General features: G+C 49.2%; 1 protein-coding gene across 3 annotated transcripts in view; it reads right to left on the bottom strand.

Annotated features, from left to right (window-relative positions):
- Nucleotides 1-18,997, bottom strand: part of LOC141153250 (cytochrome P450 2C19-like) — a 104,178-nt gene that overhangs the window by 40,504 nt on the left and 44,677 nt on the right. For all 3 annotated transcript variants that reach the window (XM_073637954.1, XM_073637955.1, XM_073637953.1), the window contains one exon: nt 13,301-13,450. In XM_073637954.1, coding sequence (XP_073494055.1) covers nt 13,301-13,450 — 150 coding nt within the window. The remainder of the gene's footprint in view (nt 1-13,300; nt 13,451-18,997) is intronic.

The raw sequence follows: 18,997 nt of genomic DNA, 5'->3' as shown, positions 1-18,997 counted from the left end.
AACTGAATATAATTTTTTTCTGCATCTACCTCTGAAAAAATATTTGGGCTTTTAGCTGTGTGTTGGACTTGTTCTATTAGTCCATCTATACTGACCTCCATCAGGTTGCAAACTGAATATAATTTTTTTCTGCATCTAGCTCTGAAAAAATATTTGGCCTTCTAGCAGTGTGTGGGACTTGTTCTATTAGTCCAACTATACTGACCTCCATCAGGTTGCAAATTCAAAATAATTTTTTGTCTGCATCTAGCTCTGAAAAAATATTTGGCCTTCTAGCAGTGTGTGGGACTTTCTCTATTAGTCCATCTATACTGACCTCCATCAGGTTGCAAACTGAATATATTTATTTTATGCATCTACCTCTGAAAAAATATTGGGCTTGTAGCTGTGTGTGGGATTGTTCTATTAATCCATATATACAGACCTCCATCAGGTTGCAAACTGAATATAATTTTTTTCTGCATCTACCTCTGAAAAAATATTTGGGCTTCTAGCAGTGTGTGGGACTTGTTCTATTAGTCCATCTATACTGACCTCCATCAGGTTGCAAACTGAATATAATATTTTTCTGCATCTAGCTCTGAAAAAATATTTGGCCTTCTAGCAGTGTGTGGGACTTGTTCTATTAGTCCACCTATACTGACCTCCATCAGGTTGCAAATTCAAAATAATTTTTTGTCTGCATCCAGCTCTGAAAAAATATTTGGCATTCTAGCAGTGTGTGGGACTTTCTCTATTAGTCCATCTATACTGACCTCCATCAGGTTGCAAACTGAATATATTTTTTTTCTGCATCTACCTCTGAAAAAATATTTCGGCTTCTAGCTGTGTGTGGGACTTGTTCTATTAGTCCATCTATACTGACCTCCATCAGGTTGCAAATTGAATATAATTTTTTTCTGCATCTAACCCAGCCAATAGTTTTGGCCTAATACCACAGTTTGGCCACTCAGCTCTGCTCGGTTCCCATCCTTTGTTTTTTTGTGCAAACAACTCCAGAGTTGTGAATTAGTTAACCACCAAAATGAGTGGAAAAAGGCCTGCTACTGGTGGAAAGGGGAATAGGCATGTTGGGAAGGGGAAAAAAGGTTGTGTCCGTGGGGTAGGTGTTAAAGCAACAGTAACATCTGCAGAAGAAAGACCATCTTCCAGCCAAACTAAAATGTCTACTTCTTTTAGCGGACAATGTGATAAGATCCCTTTCTTACGGCCACGCCAATCGCTACAAATTCCAGATGAGGCACAAAAACAGCAGGTGCTTCAACGGATATCAAGTGCTCCTTTAAGTGGGCTCTCCTCCACATCAACTTCAACATCACAAATACTCCAGTCCTCAAAGGTGTCACCCCAATCGCACTTGCTTCCTCACAGCTCCCAAATCTCTAGCTGCCCGTCTGAGTATGAGGTAGAACAGATGGTTGAGTCTGCAGAGCTGTTTACTCATACTATAGCCTGGGAATCAGAGGTCGACTCCAGCGCTTCTGTGAATCCAGACGAGGAAATGATCTGCACTGATGCCCAGAATCTTTATGAGTCGGATCCAGGACCAGACGCAGAAGGTTCTGACTATAATGTAGACCCTCATTCCCAAACTGTAACTCCTGTTGGTGGAGACAATGAGGAAGACGATGATGAGACTCAAATACCTGATTGGAGCGACAACTTTAGTTTTTTGTCAGGGCAGGAACAGGTTGGCTCTGAGGACGATGGGTATGATAACGCACAGGGTGATGATGATGTGGTTGGATATCCCACTTACTGTCAACCCACAGTCAGCCAAGAGATGAGGTCAGCAGAGGAGGTGGAGGAAGATGCTAGTGACGACGAGGTCAGGTTGCGCCTTCCTGGACAGAGACGTAGTACTGGAAGCACGTCAACAACTGCATCCTCAAACACAACTCTGCCTCTCACCACAAGTCGTGGTGGCTCTTCAGGTCGCATGGGTGCTAAGCCTTGCATAGCCTGGGCATTTTTTCAGATCGATAAAGATGACCCAACTCGTGTTATCTGTAACATTTGTCAGCAAAAGCTAAGTAGAGGCCAAAAAATACATAGTTTGAGTACTTCATGCATGAACCGGCACATGGACATGAAGCATAAGTTGCAGTGGGAAGCTCAGTGTGCTACAATGCGGCCTAGGCGGCCGGGCCAACCACCGTCTGCCATATCTTGTGCATCCGCGGCCTCTTCATCCTCTGTGACTGGGGGGACAGCAGTCACACCTGTTTTGGGGCGCAGACCTGCCACCTCTTTACCCGCAACAGCCAGCGTGATTGGCAGGTCATCATTTTCTTTGGAGGTGGTAACACCAGCTGGTGTTGAGCGCTGTCCGACATCGATAGCACCACCTTTGGATCAAGGCAACCTAACATGTCCGCCTGCATCTTCCTCACAGACCGGCAGTTAGCCGGGGACACGCTTATCAACCCCGTCTAAGCACAATAGCCAGCCCTCGGTCCCTCAGATGTGGACAAGTAAAAGACCATTTCCTCCTAGCCATGAGAAAGCTAAGAGGTTGAATTTCACCATCTGCAAGCTCTTGGCTACAGAAATGCTGCCTTTCCGCCTGGTGGACACAGAGGATTTTCGAGACCTTATGTCCGTCGCAGTGCCCCAGTACCAGATGCCCAGTCGGCACTACTTCTCAAAGAAAGGTGTGCCTGCGCTCCACCAGCATGTCGCACACAACATCACCGCTTCTTTGAGAAACTCTGTGTGTGACAGGGTGCATTTCACCACAGACACTTGGACGAGTAGGCATGGACAGGGGCCTTACATGTCGCTGACTGGGCACTGGGTAACTATGGTGACAGCAGGACAAGGGGCTGCTGTCCAAGTCTTGCCGTCCCCACGAGTTGTGCGTCAATCCTCTTTATGTCAAAGTTCCTCCACTGCTTCTGCCTCCTCAACCTCCTCTCGGTCTTCCACCTGCACCCAAAGCCTGTCTGGTCATGCCACAAGCTTTCTAACTGCGCAGAAGGGATCCTGCACACCTCCTTACTATGCTGGCAGTAGGGCTCAACGTCATCAGGCGGTTTTTACTTTGAAATGTCTGGGAAATGTGAGTCACACAACTGAGGAGTTGTGGTCAGCTCTGGAGAACCAATTTCATGAATGGTTGTCTCCACTGGACCTGAAACCAGGGAAGGCCGTGTGCGACAATGCTGCAAACCTGGGTGCGGCCCTTCGCCGGGGCAATGTCACACACGTGCCTTGTATGGCTCACGTGTTGAACCTGGTTGTCCAGCAATTTTTAGCCCACTATCCCAGACTAGATGGCCTTCTGCAGAGGGCACGGTCGCTGTGTGCTCACTTCCGCCGTTCGCATCCCGCAGCTCAGTGACTTACATCTCTACAGAAGTCGTTGGGCCTGCCTCTTCACCGGCTAAAATGCGATGTGCCTACCCGGTGGAATTCAACTCTGCACATGTTGCAGCGACTGTGGCAGCACCGACAAGCCCTGGTGCAATACGTTCTGACGTATAGCCTGGGTCAACGAGATCCAGAGGTGGGGCAAATCACGCTGGAGGAGTGGTCTCAGATCAGGGACCTATGCACCATTCTGCACAGTTTTGAAATGGCGACGAAGATGTTTAGTGCTGACGATGCCATTATCAGCATGACTATTCCGGTGATTTACATGCTGGAGCACATGTTAAACAGAATTCGGAGTCAGGTGGTGGCACAAGAGGAGGTGGAGGAAGTAGAGGAGGAGGAGTTGTATGCGGAAGGGCTAACATCTGCAAGGTCCAGACGGTCGGCAGCACCAAGGCGGCAGGCATGTGAGGGTGGGGGAGATGGTTTTACCAGGGCGCATGATAGCAGCCAAACTAGTGAGGAAGGTGCAGGAGCCCAGGAAGAAGTGGAGGACGAACTGATGGAAGACTCATCAGATGAGGGAGACCTTGATCACATTTCTGTTGTGCGAGGTTGGGGGGAGAGGACAGAGGAAGAAAGCATGATTGTTACCTCGCCACCAACACAACAGGGACTTGGTGCTCCTGGATGCGCAACACACGAGTGCCTTCTTGCTGCACTACCTGCAACATGACCCTCGAATTGTGAGAATTAGAAATAATCCTGACTACTGGGTTGCCACACTGTTAGATCCCCGGTACAAAAGTAAATTTGCAGAAATTATTCCTGCCATAGAAAGGGATGCACGCATGCAGGAGTATCAGCAGAGACTGTTGCAGAATCTTACATGTGCTTTTCCCCAAAACACCAGTGGTGCATGTAGTGAATCTCACAGTTCCAACTTGCCAACCGTGGGACCGTCAAGTGTTCAGCACTCAAACCATAACAGAACCACAGTATCTGCTGGTAACATCAATTTTGCGGAATCATTTCACCACTTTTTTAGCCCATCCTTTGCAAGGCCACAGGAGACAAGAAGTCTGACACATAGTCAACGCCTAGAGACGATGGTACAGGAGTATCTCCAAGTAAACATTGAAGCCATGACTGTGTCACTGGACCCTTGCTCTTTTTGGGCTTCCAATCTGGATAAATGGCCGGAGCTAGCCACTTACGCCTTGGAGATCTTGTCATGCCCCGCAGCCAGCGTTCTGTCTGAACGTGTGTTCAGCGCTGCTGGTGGTGTGCTGACAGATAAGCGCACGCGGCTCTCCACTGATAGTGTAGACAGACTCACGTTCATAAAGATGAACAAATCATGGATCCGAAACGACTTTTCTACGCCTGTGTCATCCTGGGGAGAGTAAAAGCTTGATGATTGGTTAAAATCACCCTACCAACCGTTTTAAGCTTTCAAATTACTAATCATGTTTATCTGTATCTTGGCTGGAAAATAATTTGGGCTTTGTAGCAGTGTGCAGCACTGATTCTATTAGGCCATCTATAATAAGCTCCACCAGATTTAAAATTACTAATCATGTTTATCTGTATCTTGACTGGAAAATAATTTGGGCTTTGTAGCAGTGTGCAGCACTGATCCTATTAGGCCATCTATACTAAGCTCCACCAGATTTAAAATTAATAATAATTTTTAGCTGCATCTAGCCCGGAAAATAATTTTGGGGCTCCGAGATGCGCAAGACACATAAGTGCCTTCTTGCTGCACTACCTGCAACATGACCCTCATATTGTCAGCATTCAAAGTAATCATGACTACTGGGTTGCCACACTCTTAGATCCCCCAAACTTTTCGATCAACCTTTTCATTTTAATAAAGACCAAAAAAAATGGTCATTTTTGCAATTATAAGCATTAGATGGTTATTAGAAACTGAAATCAAACAGTTTTCAACTCAAAACTTTATTCTAGGTGATGTTACATTTTCACATAGGACCCCTTGTTCGAAAGGAGCTTCTGAACTCTCTCGTCCATTGAATTTGTCAGGTTTTGGATGGTTTCTGCTTCAATTGTTTTGCATGAGGACAGAATACCCTCCCAGAGCTGTTGCTTAGATGTGAACTGCCTACCACCATCATAGACACTCCTTTTGATGATGCTCCAGAGGTTCTGAATGGGGTAGAGGTCAGGGGAGCATGGGGGTCACACCATAAGTTTGTCCCCTTTTATGCCCATATCAGCCAGAGATGCAGATGTTTTATGTGCAGCATGAGATGGTGCATTATCATGCAAAAAAATGATCTTGCTGTGAAATACACGGTTCTTCTTCTTGAACCATGGCAGGAAGTGCTGTTTGAGAATATCCACATACATTATGGAGTTCATCTTTAGCGCCTTCAGGGATCCTAAAGGGGCCGACAATCTCTCTCCCCATGATTCCAGCCCAAAACATTACTCCACCTCCTCCTTGTTGGCGCTGTAGCTGTGTTTGCGTGGGGTGTCCATCAACCAGCCATCCTCCACTCCATCCATCTGGACCATCGAGCGCTGCACGGCACTCATCCGTGAACAAAACAGTTTTGAAATCAGTCTTCATGTAATGTTTGGCCCACTGGAGCCGTTTCTGCTTGTGTGAAGTGGATAGAGGAGGTCGACAGGATGGCGTATGCACAGCTGCAAACCTCTGAAGGACCCTGCATCTTGTTGTTCGGGGGACGTTGGAGGCACCAGCAGCTTCAAAAACTTGTCTGCTGCTATGACAAGGCTTTTTGCCGCTGCTCTTTTAACCTGACGTAATTGCCTGTAGGAAAGAGTCCTCAATTTGCCCTTATCAGCACGCACACGTGTGTACTGTGAATCAGCTACATACTTCTTGATTGCCAAGACACTTCATCCTGATCATCGCACAATGTTGATTGTAGTCATGCCTTGACCTAAACACTCCACAATTTGTTGCTTCTCAGCAGCCGACACATCCTTTTTCTTTCCCATTTTGGCAGAAAATGTAGGCTGCTTAATAATGTGAGACAGCCTTCTTAAGTAGTCTTGCCTTTCATTGGACACACCTGCCAAACTAATTAGCACAGGTGTCTGCAATTGCTTACAGTGATATAAAGACCCCTGACACACATCACCATCAATGAGTTTAACTGACAAACAAACAAATTCTTCCCTTATCACTCCTAAACACTTTTTGCATAATAATTTGGAACACAGTGTACATGTGCTTTTCCACAAAACACCAGTGGTTCACGTAGTGAATCTTATAGTTCTAACTTGCCAACCGTGGTCTGTATGGAGCTGTTCAATAAAGGGCACAAAATTAAGATAACATAGATGGGAGAGGTCTCTATGAATAGGAATTCCTAAGTATTTGATACCCTGTGAGGGCCAGGCAAAGGGAAAGTTGGACTGGATGGAATCCTATATGGATTTGGGGAGGGAGACATCGAGGGCCTCAGACTTCGCTGCATTGATTTTAAAATTTGACCATGTAACAAAGTGATCTAATTCAGCCATAACAGCATGGATGGATATATGTGATTGAGTGATATATACTAGGACATCATCAGCAAATAAAGAGCACTTGTACTCGGTGCCTCCCACCTCAATCCACCTAATATTGGGGTTATGGCGAATTGATGAGAGCAGGTGCTCCGTCACTAGGATGTATAAGAGAGGGGACAGAGGACATCCCTGCCTTGTCCCATTGGTGATTGTGAAAGGTGATGAAAATGTTCTGATGCACCCCCTGGGCCTTGGGACACCCGGAGCCGGACCCTTTTTGGTGGATGCTGGTGGTTGTAGTCTTCGTGGCGGCGACCCGGTTCCGTGGCTCAGGGTGGTCAAACCAGTGGCGGAACTATTTATGTGGTTTTGATGTTTAAATGTCCGACTACGCCACCCGTGGATTGCGGTCAGAGTGAACCGCCGCTGCAGGGCAGACCGCTGAGGCTGGTGTTGTGGGTGCAGCAGAGCGTAGCATAACTCCCCACGGGAGGAGTATAGCCTCAGGGCAGTGTATGCGGAGGATGGGGGTGATGGTGCAGGGCAGCAGCAGTAACGACACGGAGTCAGTGATGCAGTCCAGGGCCTTTACTCACAGTTCTTATTATCCAGACCACGTCTGCAGGTAACGGCTGCCCACGTCATACTGTGCTCACCAGGTGAGGGGCTCAGACAACTCCCAGATAACTTTGGAGCGCTTCACAGGACCCCCTTTGTGTGTCCTTTGTCTGGCCTTTCTTACCAACCCTTCTGTCCGGCTGCCTCGGGCCTCCTCTTGGTAAACTTGGCGCCAGTTTCCCTGACCCTATGTGGTGCCTTCCTAGCGGGTGTAGCGAGGGGCTGCGCCACATAAAATGTCACAGCCTCCGGTTTCTAGCTGAGGGTCGTTTCCTGCCTCCACTAGTTTCGGGGACCGGTCTCCCCCTTTGGCCTGACCCCTCCACGCAGGTGGATTCGGACGTGCGGTGGCGACTCGCCCGTCCGCACCCCTGGGATCCCTTCATTCCTCGTTCCTGGAGCCTTCTCCGCTCCTCTTCCTTCCTTCTCCCTCTTCCAGGCCTGGGCCTCTGTTACTAGGCCCGCCTCCGGAGCAGAGCTCATGCAGAGCCCCTGATCCCTGTCACTTCTGCTCAGACTTCTCTGCACTGAACTAAGATGGTGCCCACCTTTTATACTCCCTTCTCAATGCACCCAGGAACTGCTTCCTCCCTGCTCCTGCACTACAGGGTTCCCCTTCCTCAGTGTTCCCTCCCCCCACTCCAGCCAGGGACAGGGACTGTCGTGCCCATCTCAGAGGCATATTGGTCGCCCTGCCCCACGGCAATGTGGTGCAATGCATGCAGGTGTCGGGTCCTGATCCACACTCCATCCTTACCTGAGAGTGAGATATCACACATCTGGGTGAGGTGCAATACCTCTGTAGCAACCGAGCCCTCAGGGTGCTACAGTTCCATTTATCTTCAGCCTAGGTGACGTATTGTGATACAGGGCCGTGATTTTGGCTATAAAAGGGTCCCCTAGACCCCTACCCCAAGCTTTTTAAGAGAATCATATATGGCGTGCCAGGAGACTCTATGGAATGCTTTCTCAGCATCCAACGAGAGTATCTAATTACAAATTTTTAACTGCATCTAGCCCAGGAAATACTTTGTGCCTAGTAGCAGTGTCTGCAAGTCAGCGGATTATCCCGGCTGTTAAGCAAGCTACACCACCTTTAGTTTGGACACTTAATTTTTTCAAAGGAAATGCTTCGGGACCACGGGATACTCAGTGAAGAGCATCAGGAGGCACCCCAAGGCATAGGGGCTGGGACTGGCAGTAGGATGCCTTGCGGTGGACAGCCGAGCTCGATCCTTATAAAAGCTTTTTAACTGCAGCAGCTTTAGTGGACGCTACTGGAGCTGGAATTACGTGGCTGCTGGCATGAGACTTGCCCTCCAATAGATCCTTGTAAATGGATTTAAAGTGTATTCATTCAAATTAGAGAGACAATTTAAATTAAAAAGCTTAGAGCTGCCTCCACCACAGGGGGGCTCGCTCGACCCACCAGCGGACAGGCACCAGTATTGGGAGAGGGGGGCTGGCCGTCAGGGTTCACCGCGGCTCTGGCACAAACCCGGCGACACGGAGGTGGCACGGGCAGGAGCGGACTGAACGTGTCGGCTTCTCACTTTTTGGATTTTAGAAGGGCATGACATGCCTATATCTGTGTCTCCCCCTCCTTTTACTCCTCCACCTCTTTTCTTTTTGCATGACTATATGTACTTGTCACTTTTCCATGTGTTAGTTGTGTCTTCTGAGCAGTTTGTCAGCTTTTGGACACCTTTGAAGGTGTTTTCTATGTGTTTCTATGTGTTTTTGTTGCCTGCCATTGGTTTTAACGGTGTTCGAAGGTGTTCGACGAACAGTTCGACGAACAGTTCAGCGAACACACGGGTGTTCGACGAACCGAACCGAACTCGAACACTACGGGGTTGGCTCAACACTAGTCCTAAGTAGCACTCGATCAACCTCTGGAACGCTCCGGGGGCGTTGCAGAGTTCAAACGGCATACTGTTGAACTCGCAGAGTCACATCGGGGTAGTGAAGGCTGGCTTCTCCCGATCTTCCTCAGCAACAGAGACTTGCCAGTACCCACTAGTAAGATCCAATGAAGAGAAATAATTTACAGATTTTAGTGCAGCCAGGGATTCTTCTATACGGGGCAGAGGGTATGCATCTTTATGTGTTATTTGGTTAATCTGTCTATAATCTACACACATTCTCATGCTACCGTCCTTCTTTCTGACCAGGACCAGGGGAGCTGCCCAGGGGCTAAAACTATCCCTTATTACCCCTGCCCTCTTCATGTCATGCAACATTTCCTTCGCTTTCTGGTAGTGTGCTGGTGGTGTGGGTCTGTAACGCTCCTTGATGGGTGGATGATTACCTGTGGGTATGTGGTGTTGCACCCCTTTAACCCTCCCAAGATCAAGTGGGTGTTTACTGAATACCTGTTCATATTCCTGAACCACTCTATAAACACCGTATCTTTGATGGACAGGAGTGGCATCAGTCTCAACATGGAGCTGTTGACACCCATCCTCCAGCTGAGCTTCTGAGTCATTGTCCTCCACTGTATCTGGTGGGGTCAAGGACTCCACTGTGTGTATGGCATTATTATCCACAGTATACAATCTGGAAACAGTGGCGTATCATGGCAATTTAACTTCCTCCTCTCCATAGTTTAGGAGGCGTACGGGTACCATTCCATTGCGTACATCAACTACCCCTCTAGCAGTTAGGAGGGTAGGTCTGTGTTCTGAACTCATGGGCTCCACTACCACCTGGTAGTTCTGTCCCTTGAGACCGATTGCTGCCCTACACCAAATCAGCATTTCACTCATTGGGGGAATCACAATGGGTATCGGGTCTGTCACCCGTACATTACCAATTTCACCACCTGATAGTTTTACCTGTTGCTGCTACAGGAGGGCTCGAATTTCTTTTGGGAACACCTTCGTCTGCCCTGGTCTGGCAGTGTCAGTCATCTGTTGGAGCAACAACAACACTTCTCCCAAACATTTACCAACAACATTTGTACCGAATATCATATATAAGTCTGTATCACCAGGGTTGGTCTCTACTATAATCAGTCCTTGGTCCTTTTGTTCCGCTCTTCCCACCATCACTGTCACATTCTTAACCCCGACTAGGTTAAGAGGAAGGCCATTGGAGGCATACACAGAGAGGTTTGGGTCTGGCGGGTAGAGTTCATCTATGGACCAGAACCTTTTGTAGAGGACATCAGGTATGATGGTTACCTGCGATCCAGTGTCCAGTAGGGCAGGTGTTGCGATACCGTCCAGCATGATGGACAGGAGAGGTCTTCCTCCCACGAACCGGTTGTACCAGCTTGATGGGCCTGGTTGGTTTACTCCTGGGTGTCGGCCCTTGGCCCCAGGGTTTGCCCGTTTAAAGGACAGGTCCACGCAGTGTGGCCTGTATTGTGGCAACGGTAGCAGACAAATTCTCTTGGAGGGCGACGTTGGTCGTTGGTCCTCCCACGGGGTGGCATAGTGTTCCTTCTCCTCATCCAGGGGACATCCTCAGGACTGTCGGCGAGTAGGAGCCTTCCATCCGGCTCGGGCTCCGTCTGTAGCTTCAGGGCGCTCAGGACAGTGGTCAGGGTTTTACTTAGCTGACGCACTTCAGAGTGCAAACTGTCCAGCTCGCTAGGGGGCGCTGGTTGCACTTTTGCCTCAGCCGTTAAGGAAGGAGTAGTGGGTACTGTGGGCACTGGGGTTACCCCACCCTGGTAATGTTGGATAGCAGTATCTGACGTTTCCAGGGGCTGCAGAACCTTAATAGCCATGTCTTTCAGGGCGTCAAGGTGGCATCTGGATGATCTAAGGCCCACCACCGTACAGTTCTCCTCTCCTCCTGGGACCTCAACCCCCGGATGAATTGTTCTGTCAGCATTTTGTTCTCATCATGTATGCTGGCTGGACTGACCTGTTTCAGGGCCCACAGGGCCTCCTGTAAGCACCAGGCGTAGTCCCGGACACTGTCCTCAGGTTTCTGGGTACAGTGATAGAACCTCATCCGAAGATCTATCTCAGTGCGGTTTTCAAAAACAGTTTGGAGTTTCTTGAATATAATGGATACTGATTCCTGGTCTCCTTTGGCGGCTGGCCAAGTTTCAACTTCCCGCTCTGCAGCACCAATCAATTGTCCCAGCACAACAGCGGCTCTCTGTTTACCAGTCATTGAGTACATGTCCAACACACCGCATATTCTCCTTTTGAACCCAGACAGGGTGTCTGGTTTACCATCATACTGGGGAAGCCACTTGGCTCCAGGAATGTACGGCAGGGCCATGAGTATGACTGGAATCGTGACCTCTGCTGGTGGGGCAGCTGCTTCGGCCTGTTCAGCACCGGGCGCAAGTTGGGCATCGGGAGCATTAACCGGTGCTCCGGCATTTTGCTGGTCATCGTACACGGTTGCACCCCGCTAGTGAACCGTAGCCTACCTTCTTTTCCTTTTAATCGGGTAGGTCGCAGCTCCGCAGACGACGGTCTCCTTTCAGGACCTTGCGTCTCCCTCGCGGCTGATATCAGGGCGTGCGCTTGACGACAGTCTCCTTTCAGGACCTGACGCTTCCTGGTTCGGCGTCAAGGTTCGAGGCGGGGCATGGGTTTTGCGCGCTTCCAACAGTCATGCCTCTCTGGTTCCCGCCGTTACGCCCCTCTTATTCCCGCGCAGCGATGCGGTAATGGCGGCGATGTTCACCACAGTTCAAACACAGTTAATTTAAGGCACACAGTACCCGGTGGCAACGGACACGAAATCCTGTTCGTGATGTCAGGAAGATATGACTCGCCCAGGGGATATGGGGGACTCAGTACCCGGGCCTTTACCTTGATGTAGGTTGTCACAGCAGTCGGCTCCCGGGCCCGTACTCTGGGGTCTCTCTTGAAAAGGGGCTTGTCACTTGTTGGGATGAATAGTAGTTTTGTCTCGTGATGCCATCTGTGGTTTCCAGTAATCGGTACCGGCGCTGCTGCAGACCTCTGGGGCAGTTGACAAGGCAGCTTGGTTGAAACAGCTCCCCACAGGTGGAGCGGGCCCCATGGCAGTGTTGGATGGATGGGAATGCAGGTGAGAGGTGGCCAGGTCGGATCAGGGGGAATGACAGACACGCACACAGGGGTTTGCTTCAGTACCTTTACTGGTGTGGATAACTGGTACGGTCCAGGGTACTCAGTAGGAAGGGTGCACTTCTGGACTCTCCCCAGTGAGCAGGTATAAGGCCTCCTGGTCCGTTGCTTCCTCTTTCTAAGTTTCTGACCTGCCTGGCGCTAGGCCTGGCTTCTATGCTGTTTCTCTCTCTCTCTCTCACCTGCTGGCTTTGTAGCAGGACTTTCCTCTGGCAACCACTCTCCCTGGATGCTGGGGCCCTCGTGATTCCTAGCCCTGTCAATGGGTTTAGCTTCAGGTCAACCGGGGACTTGTAGTCCTCCTGGTATGCCGGCGATCCCTACTGGGTGTAGATGCCTCCGTAGGCGCGGACCCCGTGTCCGGTTGGTATTCTGGGGTGAGCCTCTGATGCTCCTCTGGCCCCTTATCACTTCTCTCCTCTGCTTGTCTCCGGCCACACTCGGGGCCCTCAACTCAGGCATCAGCATGTGCTGCAGGCCTTGACTTGCCTCAGCACAGTAGCCAGCGTGCTGTGTCTTCACTGCTCTCCTAGCGTCAGCACACTCTTTCACTATCTGACTACCTAACTCCACCCTCCAGTATATATATCCCTAACAGGGCTCCCTCTGGTGGTATGAGGTGGAAGGGTGGAGGTGTTTGTGTGTAGTGAGGGCCTCTTGTGGAGAAGTCCGTCCATGCACCCTTTTGGGTCCTGTGGTACCTGTGAACAGCAGGGTGCCACACTTTTCTTCTAAGAATATATTTTTAGTGGTGTATATTTTGATGTTGTTCTCACCTTTGCTCTTTCGCAATTCTTCTGTAAGGAATTGTGCCTCTTCTTGAATCCTCTGTTCAATGCTTCTTTTACCCATTCCAAAGTTCCTTAATGTCATCAGAGAGAAGCGGCGTAACTGTCTCCAGCGCTCACCATTACTGGCTGCCACCCCTGAAAAAGTACATAGAATAACTTGTAGCATTATCAATGACTTACGGAAACTGTAAGAAAGCAATAAAAGAGGGTTCCCCACCCTAAATATTTCAAAGCAGTTCTGAGGTCTCTGACAATATGTCTCTGTATCTAGGAGACATTAGGAGCTGGGCTTGTTTGCTATTTTCCATGATACCTGTAGACCTGAATGAACAGATCCATTAATTCTCAGCCTAAATATAGCCTCCTTCAGCCACCTCACCTAGTGCAATGGTGAAAAGGAGCTTTATGTTTTTCCCTGACATTTATAGCATATTTTGTTAATATGCAACAATTTGAAAACCCTTATTTAAGTGTAATATGTCCTCAGAAAAGTAAATATTGCTTAAACAAGAATATCCAGTATATATTTTTTACCATATCACAATATCTATTAAAAAATTAAATTAGAAATTTTGCAATTTTCACATTTGCCACTTTGGATATTTCTGTTGTTTCAGGAAATTCACATGAACATTAGCAGCAATATAATCACTTAGACCATATCACTTGTATTGAAGCATCTAATGAGCATGTGCAAAGGATTTTGTGGAGGGAAGGGAAGCAGGAAAGATGTAATATCTAGTGTTGAGCGAGCACTAAAATGCTCGGGTGCTCGAAGCATGGGCCGAGCTCAACGTGATACTCGGGTGCTTGACCCGAACAACGAGCCCAATGTTAGTCTATGGGAGACCCGAGCATTTTTGCGGCTGCTCCCCGGCAGTCTGTGGAAAGCCTAAAAAGTGCCCAAAACGATAGTGACAGTGCTCAAATGACATGGGGACAGTATAAATATAGCCCCAAGAAGCATTTCTGACCCCCAGGTCACTGCTGTCAACAACGTGGTCAGAGGTATTAAGCCACTTTTACAGACTCACAATAAAACGTTCAGAAACGAAACTGAAATGGTTTTCCTGTGAAATATGTTAAGGAACTTCCTTTCCAGTGTAAAGACTTGTGTATAAGGTAAAATAAATGGCCAAAAACCAAAATACTCCTCCACACCTTGGGCTATGTTCACAAGTAGTATTTTTTATGCGTTTTTGCACTTTTGAATTGCTTTCAACCATGAAAAATGCATTCACTGGGAAATGTCATTTTAACATTTTACAATCTTATCTGGCCATGTGGTGTGTGACACATGCATACAGTGCTGAAAAGACATGGGAACAGCATGGTGAAGACCCCTGGAAGCATTTCTGACACCCAGGTTGAGGGGCGGACCTACCGCCCGTGCAGCCGGTTCACTGAACGGGGGCCCCTGAGGGAGAGGAGGCCCCTCCAGCCTCCAGCAGGGCTGCCATCAGGGCATGACTGCCCTGACTCCAGCATGGGGCCCGGCCGGTCGGGGCCCCCTCGGAGCCCCGTTGGGGCCCCCCTCTTGTGCGTCTCCTTATGGGCCCCCCCTGCAGGACCCCCCGCCGTCACATGACCGGAGATGTCCCTGCGCTCAGCATGGTTTCCCGGCCCCATGCTGAGCGCAAGGACATCTCCGGTCATGTGATGGCACCGGCACAATACTTACCCCTCCCCGTGCCTCTGCAGCATCTTCCGCGTCCTCTGACTGTGACGTCTCAGGTCAGAGGGCGTGGTGATATGTTTACACCGCGCGCGATCTCTCCTGAGCTGTCACAGAGCGAAGACGCGGGCGATGCTGGAGTCCGGATCAGCATCAGGTAAGAAGTGAGGTGAGTATTTGATTTTTTTTGCTTTATGTATGGGGGCATGGGGCATTATATGGTGGGGGAAGAGTGGGTGTGACATCCTGCATAGGGCATTATATGGGGGGGTGACATCCTGCATGGGGCATTATATGGGGGGGTGACATTCTGCATGGGGCATTATATGGGGGGTGACATCCTGCATGGGGCATTATATTGGGAGGGGTGACATCCTGCATGGGGCATTATATGGTGGGGGGAGAGTGGGTGTGACATCCTGCATGGGGCATTATATGGGGGGGTGACATCCTGCATGGGGCATTATATGAGGGGGGTGACATCCTGCATGGGGCATTATATGGGGGTGTGACATCCTGCATTTGGCATTATATGGGGGGGTGGTGTGACATCCTGCATGGGGCATTATATGGGGGAGGGGGCAGGGGGAATTGACATCCTGCATGGGGGCATTATATGGGGTTGGGGGGGTGACAACCTGCATGGGGCATTATAAGAGGGGAAGGGGGAAGTGACATCCTGCATGGGGCATTATAAGAGGGGAAGGGGGGGAAGTGACATCCTGCATGGGGCATTATAAGGGAGGGGTTGTGTGACATCCTGCATGGGGCATTATAAGAGGGGGAGGGGGGAATTGACATCCTGCATGGGGCATTATATGGGGGTGGGGGGGAGTGTGACATCCTGCATGGGGCATTATAAGAGGGGAAGGGGGAAGTGACATCCTGTATGGGGCATTATAAGGGGGGAAGTGACATGCTGCATGGGGCATTATATGGGAGGGGGGCATGACATCCTGCATGGGGCATTATAAGGCGGAAACAGCCTGCATGGAGCGTTACATGGGGGCCAATATTCTGTATAGAGTGTTATATGGGGTTCAGTATTCTGTATGGAGCGTTATATGGGGGACAGTATCCTGTATGGAGCGTTATATGGGGACCAGTATCCTGTATGGAGCATTATATGGGGACCAGTATCCTGTATGGAGCATTATATTGTGCCCATAATACTGTGTGGAGGACTATACTGTCCGATCTGCACTGTGCGCTGTGAGGATTCGCTGGTTTCTGAGCTATTATAGAATTTACAATAGATATCGCTCGTGTAATGGGGCATTATAAGACGGGAACAGCCTGCATGGAGCGTTATATGGGGGCCAATATTCTGTATGGAGCGTTATATGGGGGTCAGTATTCTGTATGGAGCGTTATATGGGGGACAGTATTCTGTATGGAGCGTTATATGGGAGCCAGTATTCTATATGCAGTGTTATATGGGGACCAGTATCCTGTATGTAGCGTTATATGGGGACCAGTATCCTGTATGGAGCATTATATGGGGACCAGTATCCTGTATGGAGCATTATAAGGGGGTCAGTATCCTGTATGGAGCATTATGTGGGGAACAGTATCCTGTATGGAGCATTATAAGGGGGTCAGTATCCTTTATGGAGCATTATATGGTGCCCATAATACTGTATGGAGGACTATACTGTCCGGTCTGCACTGTGCGCTGTGAGGATTCGCCGATTTATGAGCTATTATAGAATTTACAATAGATATCGCTCGTGTAATGGGGCATTATAAGGGGGGAACAACCTGCATGGAGCGTTATATGGGGGCCAATATTCTGTATGGAGCATTATATGGGGGTCAGTATTCTGTATGGAGCGTTATATGGGGGACAGTATTCTGTATGGAGTGTTATATGGGGGCCAGTATTCTGTATGCAGTGTTATATGGGGACCAGTATCCTGTATGGAGCATTATATGGGGACCAGTATCCTGTATGGAGCATTATAAGTAGGTCAGTATCCTGTATGGAGCATTATATGGTGCCCATAATACTGTATGGAGGACTATACTGTCCGGTCTGCACTGTGCGCTGTGAGGATTCACCGGTTTCTGAGCTATTGTAAAATTTACGATATCGCTCATGTAATGTAGTAAGTGAAATCCTTGGCCATGTACTATATATATATATTTCTCTGTGGTATCTGTGCATCATGAATCATGGCATGTGTTAAAGGGGCCACTGAGACTCTGTCGCCCAGGGCCCACAAAAACCTGGAGCCGGCCCTGGGGGTAAGTATAACAAGTTTTATTTTTTTTTAAATACAATTAATTAACTAGTAGTGGGGGGGAATCAGAGATGCACGGGGGGATGAGAGATGCACGGGGGGGGGCCTTCATGCCCCCTATGAAGGGCAGGGGGCAGGCCCCCAAAAAATTCTTGCACAGGGGCCCACTACAGTCTGTGTCCGCCCCTGCCCAGGTCACTGCATAAAAGTGTGCCCATCAGAAGTGATCCCACGTGGACAAGTGCTTGTGGCAAGGGACAGTACATCTCCCTGACGGCACACTGGGTAAACATAGTGGAAGCTGGGACCCAGTCGGACCTTGGGACGGAACACATCCTCCCCACACCGAGGATTGGGGCCCTATGTCAGTCAGAATTTCCCCCACAGTGTACAACTCCTGCACACCATCCTCCTCCTCCACCTCATGTTTAGCCTCCATCTCAAATATCACCACATTAGTTGCAAGCTGGAAGCACTGCAGTACTGCCTCCGCCAAGCGGCAACAGGCTGTGCTGAAACTCATAAGCTTAGGTGAGAAACCTCACACTGCTTGTGAGTTGTGGACAGCTGTGAAAGAGCATGCACATCTGTGGCTGAGACCGCTGAACCTACATCCAGGCATGGTCGTGTGTGACAATGGCCATAACCTGGTGGCGGCTCTGAGGTGAGGCGAGATCACACAAGTACCATGCCTGGCTCATGTGCTTAACCTCGTGGTTAAGGGGTTTCTTAAAACGTACCCCGAGTTGCCAGATCTGCCCGTCAAAGTACGCCACCAGTCATCTCATTTTCGCAAGTCGGCTACAGCTTCCACCGCCCTTGCTGTGTTGCAGCAGCGTTTGCAGCTTCTGTCACACCGATTGGTGTGTGATGTCCCCACATGTTGTAACTCTACCCTCCACATGTTGCAAAGGATTTGTGAGCAGAAGAGAGCAGTTGTGGAGTACCAGCTGCAACAAGGCCGTCGATATTCAGGTCAGACTCCACACATAAGACCTCAGGAGTGGACCTGGATGTCTGACATATGTAGCATCTTGACAAACTTTGAGGCGTCCACCAAGATGGTGAGTGGCGATTACGCCATCATTAGCGTCAGCATTCCACTTGTCTGTCTTTTGCAACGCTCTCTGCAGAGAATTAAAAAGGAGGCATTGCAGCCAGAGTATGATGAGATGGATCATGAAGCTGTAACGGTCGATTACACACAGCCCAGCCTTATCTCATCCCAAAGTGCATTGGGAGACAATGAGGGAGAGGAGGAGGAGGAGGAAGAACAGGAGCTGGTATCATGCGCTGTAGACGTTAGTACCTGTACAACTGTCATACCGTCGGTTCAGTGTGGGTGGCCTGAGGAGAGGGGAGAGGAGGAGGAGGAGGAGAGCATGGTCAGTCATCATTTTGGTGAGGACATGGAAGTCTTGCCCATTACCAGTCTGGCACACATGACTGACTTTATGTTACGCTGCCTTAACCATGACCCTCGCGTTGTCAAAATGTTGGGTGATAGTCATTACTGGTTGGTGACACTTTTAGACCCCCGCTACAAGGAGAACTTTCACTCTCTTATTCCTGAGGTGGGGAGGTCTACAAAAATGGGGCAGTACCAGAAGACCCTTGCTTCAGAACTGTAAAAAAAATTCCCATCTGAACACGCTAGCGGCAGAGGTCACAGTTCGTTGCCCAACCAAAGTGTACAGGCAAGCGAGACGCAACTCCAATCCAGTGGAGGCAGGAGAACACTGTCAACATTCTGGGAGAGTTTTC

This window comes from Phyllobates terribilis, unplaced genomic scaffold, assembly GCF_046119375.1.
Source record: "Phyllobates terribilis strain yellow unplaced genomic scaffold, ASM4611937v1 Scaffold_7__3_contigs__length_470593459, whole genome shotgun sequence".
In the NCBI taxonomy this organism is placed as follows: domain Eukaryota; kingdom Metazoa; phylum Chordata; class Amphibia; order Anura; family Dendrobatidae; genus Phyllobates; species Phyllobates terribilis.
This window is presented reverse-complemented; position numbering and strand designations above follow the sequence as displayed.